Genomic DNA, 21,410 nt, shown 5'->3' with positions numbered 1-21,410 from the left:
ATTTTTTGAGAAATAAAATTATTTCTAAAATAAACATATTTTGCAATTAGTATTAAAAATAAAAAATATATACAAATTGCATTGAAATTCAAAATTGATAGTTTCTCTGTAACAAAAAAAAAGAGTCAAAATGACATTATTCATGAAACAAAGAATTACCAATAGCTTTAAAAAATAGAAAACAAACCGCTGAATTATCAATAATCAAAACATCTGAAGAGGACAAAGAGACCACAATGTAACAATCTTTTGGTAAGTAATGTAGAGATTCATCAAAAAATATTTTAAAAAATAGAACATGAAAAAGGAAGATGGGGTATTCACCGGATGATCAGCCTCTCTCGTTGTGACCTGTTAATCCTTAGTGTTCTTGAGATTCAAAAACAAATCAGTTTCACAACCTCTTTGCCCATCTGGTCCCAAACCCTTGAGAAAAGACTTGGTGAGTCTCAACGAAGAGACCATTCTGAAGACCCTTCCACAGAACTTATGCACCTTAGCTCGCCTTACTTGCTTCTCAGGCACATTTCCAACAAGCTCTTTAACCAAACAACTCAGTTCCCCAAATGACTCTTCATTCTCTTCTTCGACTCTTCTCGCGTCTCTTTGCTTACACTAACCAACGACCTCAAACCTTCAGAGATCAACTCAAGAGCTTCCACTCTACGAAACTCAACCTTAGGATTCAAACTCTTCTCCACAAGAAACCCAAACAGCTTGCGTGCTATTGGCCACACCCTCCTTCTAAACACTTCCTCAAGAAAATCCACCTTTATCTGAGACTTCTTGAAGATCTTTTTATGGATGATATATACCGCTGTAGAAGCTGTTGGCTACTCTCTGCAGTGCTTGGATTCACTAGTGCTTGAGCTAAGTTTTAAGTACACTGTCATCACTTCCTCCGATAAATCGGTGCTGGTTCTCTTCTTGTTACTACTACCCATTGGTGAAAACACACAGAAGCCGCGAGTTTTGCTTTGTCGTGAAAAGGACAAAAACCTTTAAAAAAGAACGAAAGCAAATACAGAACCTAGCCGCGACTTTAAGGGTTTATGGTTTAAGAAGCAAGCAATGTAAATAGATAACCAAAATCTTCATGTACCGGTTCAGAAGACTCAAGTTACGTAAATTACATGGGTAAGAGTTTTGGGTTAATCTGGACTTAATTAGAGTGTTGGGCTGGGCCTTTTGTAAAATCACAATTTTCTCTTTAGCCTGCTCTTTTCAATTATATAATGTAAACAGTGAATATACATATTATTATTCTTTTCCTGATGGAAAGATAAAAGATTGCCACATAGATAATTCACTTGTTGACCCAAAAAAAAAAAGATAATTCACTTCATCACTTGTCTGTTTCATTTATTTTCAGTGTAGAGCTTGCATGCTTGTTTATGGTTATATAATGATTTGTTTCTGTAATTGTGTGATGGTTTTTATTTGGCAAAGAAAAAAACTTATCACATGGAAAGTCATTGCAAATATAGATTTATGCAAATCAGATAAGAATAAAGAAAATGTGAAACACTGTAGTTGATTTGTGTGTTTATATTTTTGCTCTTACAATAATTTATAAACCTAAAACATGTAGCATAATTAATGGTAGACAAATACAATGTGAATGCTTGACTTTGACAATTCTTGGTTTTATTGACGTATTCTAATATATGCAAAGAAGAAGACTATCAACATCAGAAATGTTTCTTCAACTCTTTATACTTTCTTTTTTTTTGTTTGATTATAATCATCCAGCTTATAAATTAAAACTTAAATTTTCTTTATACGTCAAAGAATCAACTACATTTTAATTTTCCTCCTTTTCGGCCACTACTGCAATATTAAATTTCATTGCTTAAACATCATATCACAACGATGCGTTGACTCATTAGAGCCAATCAGTAATTCTTATTAGACTAATCAAACTGCATTAATCGTCTTTTATTTATTTTAAACAAAAAAATAAATATCTTTATTTTATAAAGAGAGGTTGGTCACCTTGGTCTTATCAGTCTCACATAAAGATTCCTAGTCGTTACAGCTCTCTCTTTTTCTCATCTCTTTCTCACTTACACACAACACCAAGTAGATTCCCTCTTCACCAGAATGGCCACCACCGACGAATCTTACGACGACGACGTCTCACCTATTGAAGAAGTCCGTTTAACGGTAACAAACACCGACGACCATACACTACCGGTTTGGACGTTTAGGATGTGGTTCTTGGGTCTAATCTCATGTGCACTCCTCTCTTTCCTTAACCAATTCTTCTCGTACCGGACAGAACCGCTTGTCATCACTCAAATCACGGTTCAAGTCGCTACACTCCCCATAGGTCATTTCTTGGCCAAGGTGCTTCCCAAAACTCAGTTTGGAATACCGGGATTTGGGTCAACCCGGTTCTCGTTGAACCCAGGTCCGTTTAACATGAAGGAGCATGTGTTGATCTCGATTTTCGCTAATGCGGGTAGTGCGTTCGGATCCGGGTCGGCTTATGCGGTTGGTATCGTCACAATTATTAAAGCTTTCTATCGCAAAAACATCTCTTTCATTGCTGGCTGGCTCCTCATCATCACTACACAGGTATTATATTCCTAACCATAATCATTTCTTCTCAAGTTGTTATATATCTTTATAACAAATAAGACTTCAGTAAAAACGTAAGTAAATAAGTAACAAGTTGAAAAAAATCACGTAAAGTTGAAGAAAGTTACGTCTTCATGTTCATATTTGTCACAAAATGATAGGTATTGGGATATGGATGGGCCGGTTTACTAAGGAAATACGTTGTTGAACCGGCTCACATGTGGTGGCCTAGCACTTTGGTTCAAGTGTCACTGTTTCGGTGAGTATTCTATTCTTGAATTAACAACTAATTGTTTCTCCTTTTGTAACAAAGCTACATAATAATATGGTAAGATACTAAGATTAGCATCAATCTGGGGAGAAAAGCAACTTTACGATTACTTTTCAAAATCTTAAAGACAAAGTAAACACACGATTTATTCTTTGTAATAATGTGTGTATCGAAATACAAGCTTATCTACAACTCTTTTCCCCAAAAACAGCATCTCATATAAAATAATTTATTATAAATACCCAAATATTATCTTATAGGAAAATTTTAGTTGTACACTAGCTAAACTTATGGGTCCACGCTTGTTGGTTGCAACTTGCAAGCAGAACAAAATACAGTGAATAAGTATGAATACACGTGAGTCAAAGCGGATAGACATGGCGGTCTTTTAACGTATACGTAAAGTATGACCTTACTTACCTATTCACTTGGTGGTCCACAAGTTGAGTTTCACATTTGATGATCATGTTTGATATATAATGATAACATATTTTACTATTTTGAAAATAAGTCATTTATTTCTCGATCTTATGTAGAAAAGCATACACACGTTGAGACGTTTACACTGAGGGACACTTTCTCTCTTTTGTTAACGTTTGAAGACACATTGTGTAGATAAGGCACATATTGGGACAGCTGTTTTTTCGTTGGACATTAAAGCGCTCCGTGTGAGTTTTGAAAGAGAATGTTCCCTTTAAGGAACTAAACTAGATAACACTCTGGTTGGAATAAATGCAGAAGGTGAAAAAGTAAAAGTAGGTATATGGATTTTAGGATCTTTTGTTTGGGCCGTTGATTTTTTTTGTGAAACAAAATCTAATGACTCAGAAAAGGCGTATAGTTTTGGCTTTAATAAATGTTGTTCTTTAACGTATAGTTTTTATTTGTGAGAGTAGCGTGATGTCATGTGAACCACACGGCTTTAACCCTTTCACTGATAGATTTTTCTTTTGGTTTCTAAACAAAAATGTATATGAACAAAATCTAATTGGTTAATACGAAAAAAATACAAACGAAACTTTCATCTTATAAAAAGCTTGTAAATACCCAGAACATGGAAGACAAAAGTGAGATCTTCATTGTTATCCATATCTCATCTGACCACCCCATTGCGCACTTGACCCTCCCCCCCCTCCCCCTCCTCTACTCTCATGTCCACAGCCACCACATCCACACAACTGTCCACAACCACCACATCCACACAACTGCCGTACACACCGATCACATCCACACGTTACGACATCAACAACATCAACACAACCACTGACCATGATAACCCCGTCCACAACTCTTCCGACCACATCAACAATATCCACACACACATTGACCAAGAGAGCTATCATCACCTCCATTAATCACTACCTCCAGTATCTCCTCTCCCTCTATTACCACTTTCGTATACACCACCGAGAGCTCCATCCACAACTCTTCCGGTCACATCAACAACATCAACACAACCACTGACTACGAGATCTTCATCCACAATTCTTCCGACCACATCAATAATATCCACGCACACATTGACCAAGAGAGCCACCGTCACTTTCATAGGGTTTGGCCGAAAAAAACAGAGTCAACTAGTTGATCTAAGAAGCGGGGTCTAACTTTCCATGTGGAGTTTGTCTGTGAATCAAAAGAGGCGGAGAAGAACAGAGATCGAGATCAAGAACTAATCAGCAAGAGCTTTGAAGACTACGCGGCGGCGGTCGGGCCAAGGAACGATACAGATACTGAAATCGAGAGGTGGAATACCATAATACGATGTCGAGAGAGACGAATCAAGAAGATTTAGAGCGGCATCGAAAGTATCTTTCTCAGATTACAAATTTGTCGCACGAGAGAAAGGGGATAGAGTTTCGTCGTTTCACAATTTTCTCAGATTAGGGATTTTGTTTGAAAGAGGAACAGACGCCAAAGAGATAAAGTGACGTTATATTTTGATTTTTAATTTATTTTATTTGTCTACATAGATGTCCTTTAGTTAGAGGTTATGTTGGTAATTTTGTTCGGGTAATGTGTCTTCTATGTCCAATGTGTCTCTTAGTGTAATTGACAACTTAGAATGTGTCTCCTAGGATAAAAATTTCTAAAATGTAGACAGCTTAAATACACGTTTGGGTCTTTTAAGTCGCAGAATGGTTTTGCTGCAAAGAGTCAAATCCATTAAATGTGAAAATTAGTATAACCTAATTAGACATTTAGAAGACTAGTTTCGACGTAAATTTACTAAAATAAGCACTCCTTCAAAAAGAATAGTTTTTTATATTTTCTAAACACAAACATCATAAATTATTCACCAAATTACAAATCAACCAACAACAAAATAGAATGTGCAATATATATGATCATAACATAAAAATTAATAAATTTATATTAGAAATTAAAAACATCATTTATTAAAAATGAATGGTGTATAATTCACCACCCCAACTATATATGAATTGAATAAAAAATATCATTAACTGGATATCTGCCTACAAGTAGGAAACAATCTAATATATCTACAAATCCTATAATTAATAGATAGCAAGATAATAATTTGTCATAAACCAAGATTTTATTATTAGAAGTAAATATCCGAGTAAGATATCAAAAAATCTTGGTATTCGTACGTTAAACACGATTATTTTTATTTTTTTGTTTCTTGTAATCGTTTCAATGATACTCAATTAATCATTGTTTTGCTGATGATATAGTGATGTCGTAGATAGAAATATTATATATATATATATATATATATATATAATATACATTTCACGTATATTGCAGCAAATTGCAAAGTATGTAGTTGCTTTGTTGAGAGTCCACATTGACTAGTAGGCATAAATAAATACCGAATTTTAAATGAAAACAAAACTTGCATGTAGGGCACTGCATGAGAAGGATGAGCAAAGGATGACGAGAGCAAAATTCTTTGTAATAGCATTAGTCTGCAGTTTCGGATGGTACATAGTCCCTGGCTATCTCTTCACGACACTCACAAGCATATCATGGATATGTTGGGCATTTCCACGATCAGTCACTGCTCAACAGATTGGTTCAGGAATGAGAGGTCTCGGTCTTGGAGCCTTTACACTAGACTGGACCGCGGTTGCTTCCTTCTTGTTCAGTCCACTCATTAGCCCCTTTTTCGCCATCGCTAATGTTTTCATCGGCTATGTTCTTTTGATCTACATCGTGTTGCCTTTATCTTATTGGGGATTTGATGCTTACAACGCTACGAGGTTCCCTATATTCTCATCGCACTTGTTCACATCGGTTGGTCAGACGTACAATATCCCTGCGATCGTGAATGATAAGTTTGAGCTCGATTTAGCTAAGTATGAGCAACAAGGAAGGATTAACTTGAGCACGTTCTTTGCTATGACTTATGGGCTTGGTTTCGCTACCATTGCTTCTACACTCACTCATGTAGCTCTCTTCTACGGCAGGTAACTAAAAGTATCTATATAAGCATTGTAACAAAATAATATTTTGCTAATATATGTAATTAACAGGGAAATTACCGAGAGGTTTCGAGTTTCGTACAAAGGCAAAGAGGATGTACATACTAGGTTAATGAAGAGATATAAAGACATACCTTCATGGTGGTTCTACTCAATGCTGGGTGCAACACTTCTGATCTCTCTTGCGTTATGTATTTTCTTGAACGATCAGGTTCAAATGCCTTGGTGGGGACTTGTGTTTGCTAGTGCCATGGCTTTCGTCTTCACACTTCCCATCAGCATCATAACCGCAACAACTAACCAAGTAAGCAATATTGACCAATTGATACATGTTCATTTTACTAGCGAGGAGTTGATCTATTGGCTAAAACTCTTAGACTACCTAGTAAAAGTCTAAAATATCATGGATTCGATTTCTGTTGAGATGAATCTGGTATCCTAATTTTTTTTTTTTTTTGATCAAGAATCTGGTATCCTAAAAGGAGTTAATTTAACACGATTCATTTTAATTTGCAGACACCGGGGTTGAATATAATAACGGAGTATGCAATGGGAATCATCTACCCGGGAAGACCTATTGCAAATGTATGCTTCAAAGTCTACGGATACATGAGTATGGCACAAGCTGTCTCTTTCTTAAATGACTTCAAACTTGGTCATTACATGAAGATCCCACCAAGATCCATGTTCTTGGTTCAGTTCATCGGTACAATTCTTGCTGGAACAATTAACATAACTGTTGCATGGTGGCAACTAAACACTATTACCAACATATGTCAAGAAGAACTTCTACCACCCAACAGTCCATGGACATGTCCGGGCGACCGTGTTTTCTTCGATGCATCGGTCATTTGGGGACTGGTCGGACCAAAACGAATCTTTGGCTCTCAAGGAAACTACGCAGCCATGAACTGGTTCTTCCTCGGTGGTGCAATAGGGCCGGTGATAGTGTGGTTATGCCACAAAGCGTTTCCGAAACGTTCTTGGATTCCGCTAGTGAACCTCCCGGTTCTTCTAGGAGCAACCGCGATGATGCCGCCAGCGACCGCGGTGAACTACAACTCATGGATCTTGGTCGGGACGATATTCAACCTTTTTGTGTTCCGGTACAGGAAAAGTTGGTGGCAAAGGTATAACTACGTGCTTTCAGCTGCGATGGACGCTGGTGTAGCGTTCATGGCGGTTTTGTTGTACTTCTCGGTAGGGATGGAGGATAAGAGTTTGGATTGGTGGGGAACACAAGGTGAACATTGTGATCTAGCTAGGTGTCCTACCGCTAGAGGTGTGATTGTTAAAGGTTGTCCGGTTGTATGATCTTATATTTCATTGCTGTGTTACAAAAATGTATTATATCGATATTTATAAACAAATAAATTAATTAAAATTCGCAATTATAAAAGCACAATGACCCGAAAAAATGGTATTAAACTTTTTCTTAATTAGATCATCATCATCTTTACAACTCAAATTTTATACTTGCTAAAACTTGTTTCTTATGGCATGGTAAGAAGAGTCAATGTACCATAAAAAGCTTACATGAATTTTTCACTGTGTACTTAATTTTTTTTTATCATGTAGTATATTTGTTCTTGATAACACTAAGGATGATGAGTAGCACAAAAATAAAACACAAAGGATGATGCATTCAATTTAATTTTTGAAACCATTTGTTTTTTAAATGTCTTAGGTAAATTGAGAATTTACTATGATCCTGGTTAACCAATTTTAAAACATCATCTAAAACTATTGGATTTATATTTTCTTTCAAATAAGAAATTTTACCAAAACACTCTGAATGAATAGAAAATTCCGAAGATTCACAATTTAAAATAACAATAAATTTCAAATAATTTATCAAATAAAATTTCCAATATCACTGAATTTTCATGAATTAATTAGTTGAATTAGTGATGGGATACGTTAGAATAACCAATCCGGTCTTCTACGAAAAAAAGAAAATCTCCCGGTTTGAACCGTATCCCATAGAATACCCAACTAAACCGGATAAATCACGGTTTAACGTTGCAACACATTTCAGATCGACGACCCAAATCTCAAATCTCCGAATCTCAGAGAGAAGATAATGGCAGGCGGCGGTAACAGAGCGGAGGCGGATCGGTGGCTCGTAACCTCAGAGAAGCTACTCGCGTCCTCCGACCTCCACGGAGCCAAATCCTTCGCGATCCGCGCCTGCGAATCCGACCCGACCCGAGCCCAAGCCGCCGACTACATCCTCGCGATCTGCGACATCCTCATCGCCGGAGAGATCCGCGTAACCGTCTCCAACCTCCCCGACTGGTACTCCGTCCTCCGTCTCGGGCGCCTGACTCAGAGCCCCGAGCACGTCGCGACTCAGTACCGCAGGCTCGCTCTCCTCCTCAACCCCTCCGTCAACCGCCTCCCCTTCGCCGACAAGGCCTTCGAACTCGTCTCCGACGCCTGGCGCGTCCTCTCCGATCCGATTCGAAAATCGTCCTACGACCGCGCGCTTCAGCCGAGTCAACTCGGTGGAGCGAGTCAACTCGGAGGGAGTTTCTGGACGGCGTGTCCGTACTGCTTCGTGCTCTTCGAGTACCCGAGGGACTACGAGGAGTGCGTGATGAAGTGTCGAGATTGTAAAAGAGCGTTTCAAGCCGTGAGGATTCAGAAGCCTCCCGCCGTCGTTGAAGGAGAAGAAGATGTTTACTTCTGCTCGTGGAGCGTGTTTCCGTTAGGATTCTCCGGTGAGTTTAATCAAGCTCCAGCAACGAGGACCAGGTGGTCGCCTATCTCGCCTCTCATCGCGTGCCCCAAGAAGAGGAAAGAACCTGCTTCTCCGAGAGTCTTTTACGATGATGAGGATGATGATGATGACGTGTACGTTGCGATCTCTGATGATGATGATGAGGTGGCAGTGGATACTGGTAAAGGGAAAGGGAAAGAACCGGTTGTTGTGTCTAGACCGGTTCATCATAATAATGGTAGTAGGAAAAGAAGTGGAGCTGGAGGAGGTAAGAGCGTGGGGAGGTTGGATTTGAATGTGGAGCTGAGTAATGACGTGGAGGAGGGTGGTGGGGTTAGTGGGAGAAGGGAGAGCAACAGGGAGGTGGATAATATTATCGAAGGGATTGGCTTCTTTGAGGGGCTTGATGAGTTTTTGAGTAGCTTGCCCATTCTTTCTGTTGTTGGTGATGATAAGATCAAGGCTACTTAGTCAAAACTGTTTCTTCTTTTGCTTTAGATTGACTGTGTTCTGTTCTGTTCTGTTCTGTTCTGTTCTGTTCTGTTCTGTTCGTTGTAGGCTTTAGTCTTCATGTTGTTGGAATCGAATCTGTTGATGTATATGCCAAAACTTTCAGTCTTTTTGCATCATGGTACATAATCTTTTGCATCTTAACCACCAACATGCTTTTGTTATATATCAAACTTTATGCTATTTGGCAAAGGAGGAAGTAATGTGGCAGCACACATTGCTATATTCGAAGTTCTTGTAGCCCTTGGATCGATAAGGAACTCATTTTTTTTTGTAGTTGCTGTAGGTATACTTACAAATGTTAAGAGAGTCTACAAAATCAAGAAGATGGGGAAGCTATTCAACCAATGCTTATGTGCACGTTATTTAGATTATATTAGCTCAACTGTTACTATTCTAAAGGGTTAAGGTTGTTTCATTGTTAATTCATAAATTTGTTCATATGATAGTAGAATATTTAGGCTCTAAACGTTCCTGAAATTTTGACAGTGTCCTACTTATTGACACAATGTTCTTCTTGAACATAGCTACAGGTCTGGCTTGCAAATTCAAAATCAGCTATGCAATAGTGCAATTCTAATGTTTTGGTGCGTACTTACGATATGTGAAGTTAGCTTTCAAGGCTGTTTGAATGTTTTTATAACTATATTTCAATATTTGGTAACGCTTGGGAAAAGATGTATACGTTTCAGGCGAGGAAGCCTGCTTTGCAAGGAAATTGATAGAGAAATGGTAAAAAGATCATCTCACACACAATGTTGCTAATAAAATGGATATGTGTGTTTGTCTTTTCTTGTTAACTATTGTGATGTCGTCATGAAAAACATATTTGCTTGCTTCATGAATTCTAAAGCTTTGCGTCTGTCTTAAAAGCATGTTATTGTCTCTAAGGATAGTCATTTTGAGCTTGTTGTAGTAGAACTGTATAAGCCATTCGTGTGTGTGGAATATCTTATGGTGTTATTTAACATCTTCTGTTTATGCGGTGCTCACCGGACTATGCATATGGTGCTGGTGGGTTTCCAGCGTGGGGAATCCAGCCTAACTCGGTTCTCGACTTTGAAATTGAAGTACTCAGCGTGCAGTGATGATGCTTTCCAGCTCAGAAAAAAAACTTAAATGTTAAATTAGTAAGTGGTAGTAAGTAGCAATCCTTTATCTTTGTTGCTTCTGAGATCTTGTTGAAACAAAACTTTGTGACGTCACTTGCCAGTGTTCTTGTAAACTCTTTGGACAAACGTTTTATCTTAAATAAAAGATCTCTTTATTTTTGCTGAAAACAAACTTATTTTTACAAAATAAAAGTACTATAACGCCACTCTACCACTGAGCTAAGAATGTTACCCCAGTTCATATGAATGTTCAAGTGTTCAATATGTAATAACACATTTTAATTTCAAGTTGGTTGAAGTCCATGTGTTCACTAAAAATACCATAATAATAATCAAAAGAAAGAAATTATCTCAAACAAAAATTTGATTTTGAGTTGGGTATAATAATGTGAAACCATGATGAAACTTTGAATTCAACCCTTGCTAAACAGTAATTACTATTCTCAATATCAAATCAAATGAGAACAAAGTTAACAACAAGAAAGGAAGAAAAGGAGAAAATACGAGAGAAGTCGTGCGGGTAATTAAGCACTTAACATTCCCGTGCATTTCTTTAATCATAACTTATGACTCCTTTTCTTTTTCTTTTCCTTTTTTTCCTTTTCATATTCATTTTCTTTCTTTCATTTTCTTTTTCTTTTCACCCACTACTAGACTTTTATGTCAATATTTATATAAAATAATAAAGTCTACATGATATTAACAAAAATAAAACAAAAGTATTGAGCTAATTTTGGCGTTGCATAATCAAGCTAGATGCTAACTTGTTAATCAAAATTAAACAACCAAAAAAGTGGTTCTATTTTATCCTGTTTTCCATCACAATGGGTGTTTGAAACACACAAACACGCACCTGAACAAATGTATTAGAATATAGAGTTGATTAAAGCAGGATATAAAAGCTGGATCATACTTTCACTAACTTAGCTTTCACTAAAAATTAAAAGAGAAAACGTATGGACCTTTTACTTTAACAAACAATCAACAAAGTATTTTATTAAGAGAAAATAATATTATTAATTAATGCTAAATGGATGATAAACCTGAAATTATGGACCGCGAGAGTTTGTCATCATATATACCATAATCACGTATATACACGTTCGTCCCCCTTGCCTCCATTTCTTCCGAGCGAAGCACCAATAACAATTCTTTTAATTACTACAAGATTAGTTTCCAAGTAACATTTCTTTTTATTTGTATAATCAGAATTGTATTATTACATTTCAAAATATGTAACATGTGCGTTAATACCAGTTTCCTTGAGAAGATCAGAAACATAAAAACAAGTATTTGCTTACTAATTTGTTTTATCTTAAACCAAACCTAATTCAAACCGGAACAAATCAAACCAAACTGAAATGAATTTAATTTTCCTTGAGAAGATAAGAAATATAAAACAATATTTTCTTATAAGAAATATAAAATAAGATTTGCTAAGTATTTGGTTTTTAATTTGTTTTATCTTAAACCAATCATAATTCAAACCGGAACAAATCAAACCAAACCGAAATGAAATAAACTACAGATTAGAGATTTTGATCATATTACCATTGTTGCCACTTACGTACTAGTACACATAAGTGAGGGTGTTTTGGTAAAAGCACAAAAGCGTCAATAAACATGTTTATAAAGCCTTGTTATTACCACTTAACACTTGCGTGTGGCTTCTAACATTATTGTTCTGCTCGTTGGTCACTTTCATCTTCTCTCTTATTATCTCCTCTTCGCTTTTCCATTGATTCATTCAGCTAAAGAAACTCTCATCCTTCTCTCTGGATCTGACCCAACATCAAAGTTCCTCTCTTTCACCTCCCTAAGGTATCAAAATTCGATCTTTCTTCCTCTGTTCGTAATTGGTTAAAACCGGTTTAAATCCTTCATGCTTAGAACAATGTGGTTTGTGTAGCTGTGAACTTGACAAGTACAATTGTATTAGATGGTTATGATTGATTCTCTGCTGCTTCTACAGTTCTTGTGTGTTTAGCTCATATAGTGTTTGATCATATGTTTCCTTACAGATTCGAAAAAGTAGATTGAGAATACAAAGCAGTGGATGATGATAAGGATCAAGTTTTAGTGTAATAAGAGGAGAAAGAGAAACAGTATGTGTTGTTGGTTCACTATATACCGCAAAGTTGTGAGCTTGAATCTCTATCGCCGTGTCATTCTGTAAAAACCCCTCAATAGTCTAAAGTCCTCTTCTTTCTTATTTATCTTCTCTCTTTTTTTAAAAATGGGTTCCCAACATATCTATGTGTACCATTGTGAACAAAGAATCAGCTAGACAACAAGCTCCCTTCTCTATTGTTTCCTTCCTTCCACAAAAAAAAAAGAAGTTTGTTTCTTTCAAAGTGATGGTGTGTCAGTCACCTGGCAAGACAAGATTCCGAGCATTGAAACACGAGACAGGAGACGCTAACAGACCAACCATTGTAGTTAGAGTTATTGCATGCTTTCAACCCATGGATAATTGCCAGGTCTGTACCACATATATATAATTAATAGTACTCTCTCATCAAACTTAATACATAATAGTCTATTAACACTTGTGATTGTGTGGTTTCATTTTTTGTTTCAGGCTGAATACTTTAGACTTCTACTCAAACCAGTGACGTAGTTGCTTTGTGATTCTCAGCTATATTTTGTTTCTTCCTTCTTTCTTGCACAACTTACTTTGAGAAAGTAACAACAAGTATTTGCATTCACCTGATTGAGCAACTTAAACAATCGGTACGTCAATGAAACTTTCCCTTACATAATTGTTCAGTTTATCTTTCTTGTGCTGATCTGTTGCTTCTGTCTTTTTGGCTTTTGTAGTGTGTGTGTGTGTGTGCTCTTTTGAAGTTACCTTTTGAGTTAAAAACTCCAAGAGCATGCCTCTTGATACCAGGCAATGGGATTTGCCTCCTAAAGCTTGCTTTGAGGATATGGCAGCTCGATTCCTCCCTGATGCAACTGAGCTTCAGGCCCACTGTTTGCAGCCACCACCACCATTCAAGTGGAGCCTTGATAAGGAGTCTTGTGGGAAACGATTCTCGCTCTCTGACATGAGGTCTTGGTGCGCTGCTGCTACTCCACATGGAGGAGCACAGAAAGGACTCATGATATTAGATCAGTCAGGAAACCAAACTCGTCTATTACAATGTCCCTTTCCCCTAACTGCAGAACCATTTAAACTCTCTGAGGAGTTTGATGAGAACTATGGAAAAGAGTCTGAAATGCATGAAGACACTGAGGAGATCAATGCATTGCTCTATTCAGATGAAGAAGATTGCGAGAGCGATGATGAAGTAATGAGCACTGGTCACTCTCCTTATCAACAAGTTTGCAACAAAGGGGTATCAGAAGAAATAGATGCTCCTTGTAAAAGGCAGAAGCTACTAGACATCAGTCAAGAAGACACTGGTTCTGGTCTGAGCGACGAGCAGTCAAGAAAAGACAAGATCCGCACAGCTCTGAAGATACTCGAGAGCATAGTTCCTGGTGCAAAAGGGAACCAAGCTCTCTTACTTCTAGACGAAGCCATTGATTACCTAAAGCTACTGAAACAAGACTTAAACCATTGCTAGACAAGAAACCTCCCTCTCACCACCAGTCACTAGTCACCAGACAGATAAGGCTTTGAAGATTCTTTCACGTGTGAAGTGGCTTAGGGGGTCCCTATCCTCTGCACCAGCTTTTTAGCTGTGTATATAGTGGATTGCTTTAGGTATACATGCTTCTGCATTTTCAGAAAGTTAAAAGAAGACATGAGGTCACTTTCTTTCTGGTCATTGATGGGTTTAGTGTGGATGGTGAAATCATAAAGGCAAATATTCAAAGTCTTTTTATCTCATATACTCGCGTGGTCTATGAATCTCCCTCTCCTAAGGTTATCTCTGACCTACCTACACTCTCTTTTGTCCATATGGTGACCTAAGTGGGTCCATTGATGTCATGTTCATTTGATTAATTTTTTAGTGTCTTTTGTAATAATGCAAACCATTCATTTTTTTCCCTCACTTGCTACTATGTTTTGATGTGTCTTTGAGTCTTTCTGTTCATTGTTCATGTTCTCTTATGTGTCTTATGTATTGTCAAAAGATGATTGGATTTTGTGATTTTGGGTTTTGTAATATACCAATGATATAAAGTTTGGTATTTTGTTTGATTAATATTAGGTACACAAAAAGAATCAATCACATTACAAATTGGGACCAAAAGAAAAGCTTTTCTTTCTCTAAAGAATCAAGTCAAGAACATACGAAGTTGCACACTTGAAATATTTTGAAATCTCTCAGAAGTTTGAGTTGATCCATCCTACCTGGTTGATTAACACTAGGCATGGCCGTTTTTAACTAAACCCAAAACATGAACCAAATCCAAACCTAAAAAATAAAATCCGATCATAACCGTTATAAAAAAAGATCTGACTGAAATCCAAGAGTTAAAGTAATTTTGGGACGATCATAACAGTTATAAAAAAAAATATCCGAATGGAATCTACTAATTAAGTAATTTTAGTTTTGGGTACAATCCGATCCGAGCCGAAAATTTAACTAGAATTCAAAAATATCCAAAATGAGTTAAATCTATTTATCTTTATATATATATTAAAGTAAATTATAGTTAGAATATATAATTTTGCAGTATTTTAAATATTTAAGTAGGCTTTTTAAAAAAAATTCAAATACTTTTCAGTTAGTTTAGATAATATGTATAACTAAACTTTAGTTAATTTTTTGAATAATTTATATATTTTAAAGTATTTTTTGTCAGTTTCATTAGTTTTTTATAAAAGATTTTATTGTTTTTTGGTTATAACTCTGATCCAAATCAAATTCAGAAAGCAACAAACTAAACTCTACCCAAAAATTAGTAAAACCTGAATGAAATTTACAAACATAGTACCAAAAATTCTAATCACCCGAACCGAATCGAACCCAAAACACTGAGCCTATGTCCTTTGTTTAGGCTTATCTCCTTTGTTTGGGCTCAGAAACTTAATATTTTCTTTATTTGAACTATAGCCCAACAGAAGATCCAAACAAACAAACAAACAAAAATATTCGAAACCTCTTAGAGGGTTTAAAAAGGTCTTGTCGGAACCAGATAGAATCTCCCTCTCTCTCACCGTAAAACCATTTCTTCAGAGATTGATTAATGTAGCGTTTCGTATTATGCTCGCGAGATCAAAGCTTGCTCTACACCTGAGCAGAAGAAGATCACACCCTCTCCCTCCACCCTCCCGTTACCTTAGCAGCAGCAACGGCGATGATCAAAACGATGCCTCCTCCTCCGATTCAGCCAACGAATGGGAGAACCTTCTCAAACCCTACGACCTCTCCTCCCTCTCAACCTCCCTCCCCAAGATCACACCTTCGCAGCTCTCCACCCTCCTCTCCCTCCCTCTCGACGTCCCCACCTCCCTCGCCCTCTTCTCCCGAACCGGCTCCCAACCGGGCTACCGCCACACCTTCCTCTCCTACCAATCCCTAATCCGCAAGCTCGGATCCCAATCCCAGTTCGAAGCCATCGACACGCTCCTCCTCCAGATGAAAGACGAAGGAATCTGCTTCAAAGAATCGATCTTTATCTCCATCATGAGAGACTACGCCAGATCTAATCTCCCAGGGCAGACCATTCGGCTGCTCCTGGAGATGCGGAGCGTCTTCTCCTGCTCACCCACTTTCAGATCTTACAACGTGGTCCTAGAGATTCTGGTCTCCGCAGGTTGTTACAAAGTTGCAGCCAACGTGTTCGACGATATGCTCAGCAGAAGAATCCCCCCGACGCTTTTCACTTTCGGTGTCGTGATAAAAGCGTTATGTGCCATTAACGAGATTGATTCGGGTTTGTCTTTACTTAGAGACATGACGAAACATGGGTGTGTCCCCAACTCGGTTATCTACCAGACGCTTATACATTCTTTATCGAAGTGTAGTAGAGTGAACGAAGCGCTTCAGCTTCTTGAAGAGATGCTTTTGATGGGATGTGTGCCTGACGCTGAGACGTTTAACGATGTTATCTTTGGGCTTTGTAAGTTTGAGAGGATTAATGAAGCGGCGAAGATGGTGAATAGGATGTTGATGAGAGGGTTTGCTCCTGATGATATAACGTATGGTTATTTGATGAATGGGTTGTGTAAGATAGGGAGGGTTGATGCTGCTAAAGATCTGTTTAGTAGAGTTCCGAAGCCGAGTATTGTGATCTTCAACACTCTTTTTCACGGGTTTGTGACTCAGGGGAGGCTTGATGATGCTAAATCTCTTTTGTCTGATTCTCATGGTCTTGTTCCTGATGTCTGCACGTTTAACTCGTTGATATATGGATACTTGAAGAAGGGTCTTGTAGGCTTAGCTTTAGAGGTTTTTCGCGATATGGGGGTTAGAGGATGTAAGCCTAATATATTCTCTTATACCATCTTCTTTGATGGTTTCTGCAAGTTAGGACGGATAGATGAAGCCTTCGATGTTCTGAGAGACATGTCTGCTGACGGGTTGAAACTCAACACTGCTGGTTACAACTGTTTGATATCCGCTTTGTGTAAAGAGCATCGAGTCACGGAAGCCATCGATGTTTTTAAAGAGATGCCGAGTAAAGGGTGTAAGCCTGACGCGTATACGTTCAATACGATGATAGCTGGACTCTGCGAGGTCGATGAGATCGACCACGCCTTGTGGCTGCACAGAGACATGATCTCAGAAGGTGTAGTTGCCAACACTGTTACTTACAATACATTGATCAAGGCGTTTCTTAGAAGAGGGGAGATCAAAGAAGCTCGTAAGCTGGTTAGCGAGATGGTTTTCCAGGGCTCTCCGCTTGACGAGATAACGTATAATGGTCTTATAGAAGGCCTGTGCAGGGCCGGGGAGGTTGATAAGGCGAGGAGTTTGTTCGAGAAGATGTTGAGAGACGGGGTTGTGCCGAGCAACATCTCCTGCAACATACTTATAAACGGGCTGTGCAGGAACGGGAAGGTGGAGGAAGCGGTTGAGTTTCAGAGAGAGATGGTTCACAGGGGGACCACGCCGGACATTGTGACGTTTAACAGTTTGATAAACGGTCTGTGCAGGGCTGGGAGGATTGGTGATGGTGTGGCGATGTTTGAGAAGCTTCGGGATGAAGGGATATGGCCTGATGCGGTGACGTATAACACTTTGATGAGTTGGTTGTGCAAAGGAGGTTTTGTTGAGGATGCTTGTTTTCTTCTGGAGGAAGGTGTTGAAGAAGGTTTTGTTCCGAATTTTAGAAGTTGGTCCATTTTGTTGAGGAGTCTTGTTCCTCAAGAAACGTTAGATAGACATAGATTTTATGAAGTGGTTCTCTGAAGTTAAATGATTAACTGTTGAGTTAATGTAACTGTGTATGTGTGTGATCTTGTGGTTTTTATTCAACTAAATGTCCATTGGGCTACTATTAAGGACATAAGGCCCATATTTTACTCTATTTTCTCATTGAGCTTTGCTTATCAGTAGAAATATAAATGTTGTATTTCAATTAATTAAGAGGCATGTTATACTTTTCCTTAATTAAATTACAGATCAATACTATTAAAAAGGAATGAGTTTTAATAAATCTACTTAAAAAGATTGTTTGGACCCTTTTATTAACTAATGATATTTTGGTTTTATTTTGATTTGGATAAACAATATATTACCTTAAATTTTTCTAACAATCATTTAGTCAAAACTTTTATTTATTAGACTCATATTTTTTTTGTAAATGAAAGGATTATACCATATATATACGACCACATAAATTTGGTTCACAAAAATATAATATCACGTACAGTACTTTATTATACTCTTCTCTAAATATGTCTCATTAACTTCATAATTAAGATAAGTTTAAAAATTATATATTATGTTAATTTTATTTTATTGATAAATAACAATTTAGTATTTAAGATAAGTTTAAAATTATTAAAAACCCAACAAATCTTTTTTTTACTGCTCAATAAAAAACCTACAAATCTATACTATTAAATTAGCCAAAAACTTCTCAAATAAATCTTAAGTTTCACCAACTGAACAAATGTAGCTTTTATAAAATGCACAAAAATATAATGAAATGTTAGATTTGGGCATTCGGATCTTCGGGTCAAATATAAATCGGTTTCTTTCAGGTCCAAGTTCTTTGGGTCTTGGGCATTTATATCCAACTAGGTATTTGAATTTTATTTTTTGTTCAGATCGGTTCCTTTTAGTTCCAGGTCAGTTTGAGTCAATAATTCAAGTATCTGTAAAATTTACTATGTAATTTGGCTACGTAACGAGTCTAGCTCGGTTCGAGTATTTAGGAGAAAAAATTCTAAAGAATCTGAAAATTCAAAAAATCAAAACACGAAAAATACCCAAAATTAAACAAATACCAGAAATAACTAAATATCTAAAAGACCAAAATCTTACCCGAAAACCAAAAATATCCAATATTTTATATATAATTTTAAAATTTGAAATTTTACCCAAAACCTGAAACTATAATAGAAAACGCGAATCCAAATTTTACAATAATTTTTTTATACCGAGAACATATATGAATTACTCAAATATACATAATATGAATAAAATATTCTGGGTACTTTGGGTACCCAGAGTCCAACAGAGACCGCAGGTCCAAAAAAATCTAATAGGTACTTTTTCTCAATTTTTGAACCTCAACCTGTATTTCGTATTGGTTTGGTTCGTTTATCAAATTTTGGTAAAATTTTCATACTTAAGAAAGAGTTACATAAGAGTCTATATAAAAAATCTTGAATAAATTTATTCATAAGTTATATAATTTTAAACAAATTTCTGTATTCGATATAATACGATTTTATAACATAATAATACACAATATACTCAAAATACTATCTTATATCCAACTTCGTATATAATCCATAAAATCCGCGCTTTCGAAGTGCGGTTCAAAATCTAGTTTGTTGTTATGACTGTATATTTTTTTTTTAATTGCAAACTTGCAGATCATTTTGAGATATGTATACTGTAAATTAATTTTATTTCACTTTTGAGATATATCATATATATATATATATACTGTAAATTAATTTGTGATAAAAGTTTATCGATCTCATATTAGTATCTTGAATATATTGAATAAAAGTGTTTGAATTTGATAAAATCATATATTAATCTGGATGGATCAATAAAAGGAGAAACATATAGTAATCTGATATAAAATCAAAATTAAAAAAGAAGAACAAAAATAAAAGAATCATCTCTCATTCTGCAAAAGCCATATATATCTTAAATAAATAAATACTAAATATCTAAAAACGTTTCAGTACTCGAACCTACATAGCCAAAACGACGGCGGATAACATAACAGCGACGGATCCAAAAACCGCATAGCTGTTCGAAACGGCGCTGCTTACAGGAGCGGGAGCTTGAGCAGGAGAGTTAGAGATCGAGGAGGGAGAAACAGCTGGCAAATCTGAAGGAGAATCAGCTAAAGGCGAATCCACCGAAGGCGGCGATGGAGGAGAGGCAGATGATTTTGGAGTCAACGCGGTTTGAGGAGAAGGAGAGACAGCTTGTGCAGGAGATAACGCCTTCTTAGGTGAATGCGCCGGTGAGATCCTCCTTCCTCCGCCGTTAGATGGAGCTGGAGCCGGAGATTGAGCCACCGTGAAGGAAACGAAGAAAATGGCGAGAAGAATGAACCCTAGAGATTTTGAGAATGCCATTACAAGAGAGAGATATTCAGACAGCTGTTATGTTTCTAAGAGTGTTTTGCTTTAATTGCTTGTGATGTTGAAGAAACTGGGAGACGAGTGTTTATATAGAGAGAAATGTAGGGTCTACTGCTTTGAGATGTAAGGTGAAACTTTAATTCAACGGCTTAGATTTCATTGTACAGTAAGGTGGGGACAAGTCTAGTGAGAAAGATGAAAAAAGAAAAAAGAAAAAAGAAAACGCGGTCCCTTGACTACGGCGCTAACGGCTCTATGACAGATGTGACTATAGAATCTCGACCGTACACGTGGTGGTCGTAATGACGCGTGATGGAAAAAGGAGAAAATTTGGCCGTTATGACTAATTAATTACTATTTTATCGTTAATGATACTTTAATTATGGTTTAACATTTTGTAAGATAAAATGATTTTATTAGCAGATTTTCAAAGTTCAATGCTTCTTCTTTACACAGTTTCACAAAATCAAATACAATTACTAATCAGAAAAAAAAAAGATTAGACTAAAAGAACATAAACCAATCTAATTCAAATTCCTCAGAACACATTAGCTTGGTTTGCTGTCTTGTTGGGCTTTGAAAGACAGCTCACAAACCTCAGTGTGGTGACCTGGATGTCTGATTGTGTATAGCCAAAGCTCTCCAATCTCTCAACTTGAGCTGGCCAGATGCCTTTGGTCTTCTTCAAGCAGCTTACTTCTTCATCCGCTATCTTTTTGCAAGCCAAACCGGTCATGTAAGAGCTCTCTTCTCAGCATTTCTTAGCTGTGAGTATAAGATCAGGTGTTTTATTAGCCGCACTTGTTGTAGCTTCCAACACCAATATTTTTGGTGCTTTGTTGCATTCATGGCTAGTTCTCATAGTTTGGAGGCCTTAAACCATTTAGTAAAGATTTCAAAAGATTAAGGATCTAAATTTTTTTTTTTTGCAAATTCAGAAGTCTATGTACATATAAAAAATTTCAAAAATTTTGAGAACCTAAATCGAATGTTCCATTAGGCTTGGCCAAAGACCGGCCATGCATTATAGCAGCGCTTGACCGCTGTCCAATATGGAGCTTATGAACATAACTCTCCCTCTCTCTTT

At 37.0% G+C, this 21,410-nt stretch overlaps 5 protein-coding genes across 8 annotated transcripts; 4 read left to right on the top strand and 1 right to left on the bottom strand.

Annotated features, from left to right (window-relative positions):
• Positions 1-1,946: 1,946 nt before the first annotated feature.
• Positions 1,947-7,705, top strand: LOC103855240 (oligopeptide transporter 4). Its single transcript, XM_009132205.2, has 5 exons — positions 1,947-2,580; positions 2,745-2,842; positions 5,722-6,285; positions 6,352-6,604; positions 6,817-7,705. Exons 1-5 carry the CDS (start codon positions 2,104-2,106, stop codon positions 7,612-7,614), a joined length of 2,190 nt encoding a protein of 729 aa, XP_009130453.1. The 5' UTR covers positions 1,947-2,103; the 3' UTR covers positions 7,615-7,705.
• A 480-nt stretch (positions 7,706-8,185) lies between these two features.
• On the top strand, positions 8,186-12,405 carry LOC103855239. 2 transcript variants are annotated; one of them, XM_033283830.1, is made up of 2 exons: positions 8,186-9,528; positions 9,559-12,405. In XM_033283830.1, the coding sequence occupies exon 1, from the start codon at positions 8,384-8,386 to the stop codon at positions 9,491-9,493; it is 1,110 nt and encodes a 369-aa protein (XP_033139721.1). In that variant the 5' UTR covers positions 8,186-8,383; the 3' UTR covers positions 9,494-9,528; positions 9,559-12,405. The 2 variants fall into 2 exon arrangements, 1 of the variants encoding a protein (XP_033139721.1); XR_001957193.2 differs by having other exon boundaries at positions 8,187-9,543; positions 9,574-12,405.
• LOC103855238 (transcription factor SAC51) lies at positions 8,227-14,801 on the top strand. Of its 3 annotated transcripts, none has more exons than XM_033283833.1 (4): positions 8,227-8,237; positions 12,835-13,124; positions 13,226-13,377; positions 13,465-14,801. In XM_033283833.1, the coding sequence occupies exon 4, from the start codon at positions 13,521-13,523 to the stop codon at positions 14,214-14,216; it is 696 nt and encodes a 231-aa protein (XP_033139724.1). In that variant the 5' UTR covers positions 8,227-8,237; positions 12,835-13,124; positions 13,226-13,377; positions 13,465-13,520; the 3' UTR covers positions 14,217-14,801. The 3 variants fall into 3 exon arrangements, with proteins under 3 accessions (XP_033139724.1, XP_033139722.1, XP_033139723.1); XM_033283831.1 differs by lacking the exon at positions 8,227-8,237 and having other exon boundaries at positions 12,876-13,124; positions 13,465-14,233; positions 14,307-14,801; XM_033283832.1 differs by lacking the exon at positions 8,227-8,237 and having other exon boundaries at positions 12,876-13,124; positions 13,473-14,801.
• A 580-nt stretch (positions 14,802-15,381) lies between these two features.
• On the top strand, positions 15,382-18,997 carry LOC103855237 (pentatricopeptide repeat-containing protein At5g64320, mitochondrial). Its single transcript, XM_009132201.3, has one exon. It carries the CDS (start codon positions 15,807-15,809, stop codon positions 17,955-17,957), a length of 2,151 nt encoding a protein of 716 aa, XP_009130449.1. The 5' UTR covers positions 15,382-15,806; the 3' UTR covers positions 17,958-18,997.
• A 731-nt stretch (positions 18,998-19,728) lies between these two features.
• Positions 19,729-20,402, bottom strand: LOC103855236 (classical arabinogalactan protein 1). The gene has a single exon (XM_009132200.3). It carries the CDS (start codon positions 20,315-20,317, stop codon positions 19,925-19,927), a length of 393 nt encoding a protein of 130 aa, XP_009130448.1. The 5' UTR covers positions 20,318-20,402; the 3' UTR covers positions 19,729-19,924.
• Between the last annotated feature and the right edge of the window lie 1,008 nt (positions 20,403-21,410).

The sequence above is a fragment of the Brassica rapa genome, chromosome A02, assembly GCF_000309985.2.
Source record: "Brassica rapa cultivar Chiifu-401-42 chromosome A02, CAAS_Brap_v3.01, whole genome shotgun sequence".
In the NCBI taxonomy this organism is placed as follows: domain Eukaryota; kingdom Viridiplantae; phylum Streptophyta; class Magnoliopsida; order Brassicales; family Brassicaceae; genus Brassica; species Brassica rapa.
Note: the sequence above shows the minus strand (reverse complement) of the source record. Positions and strands in the feature narration are given on the sequence as shown.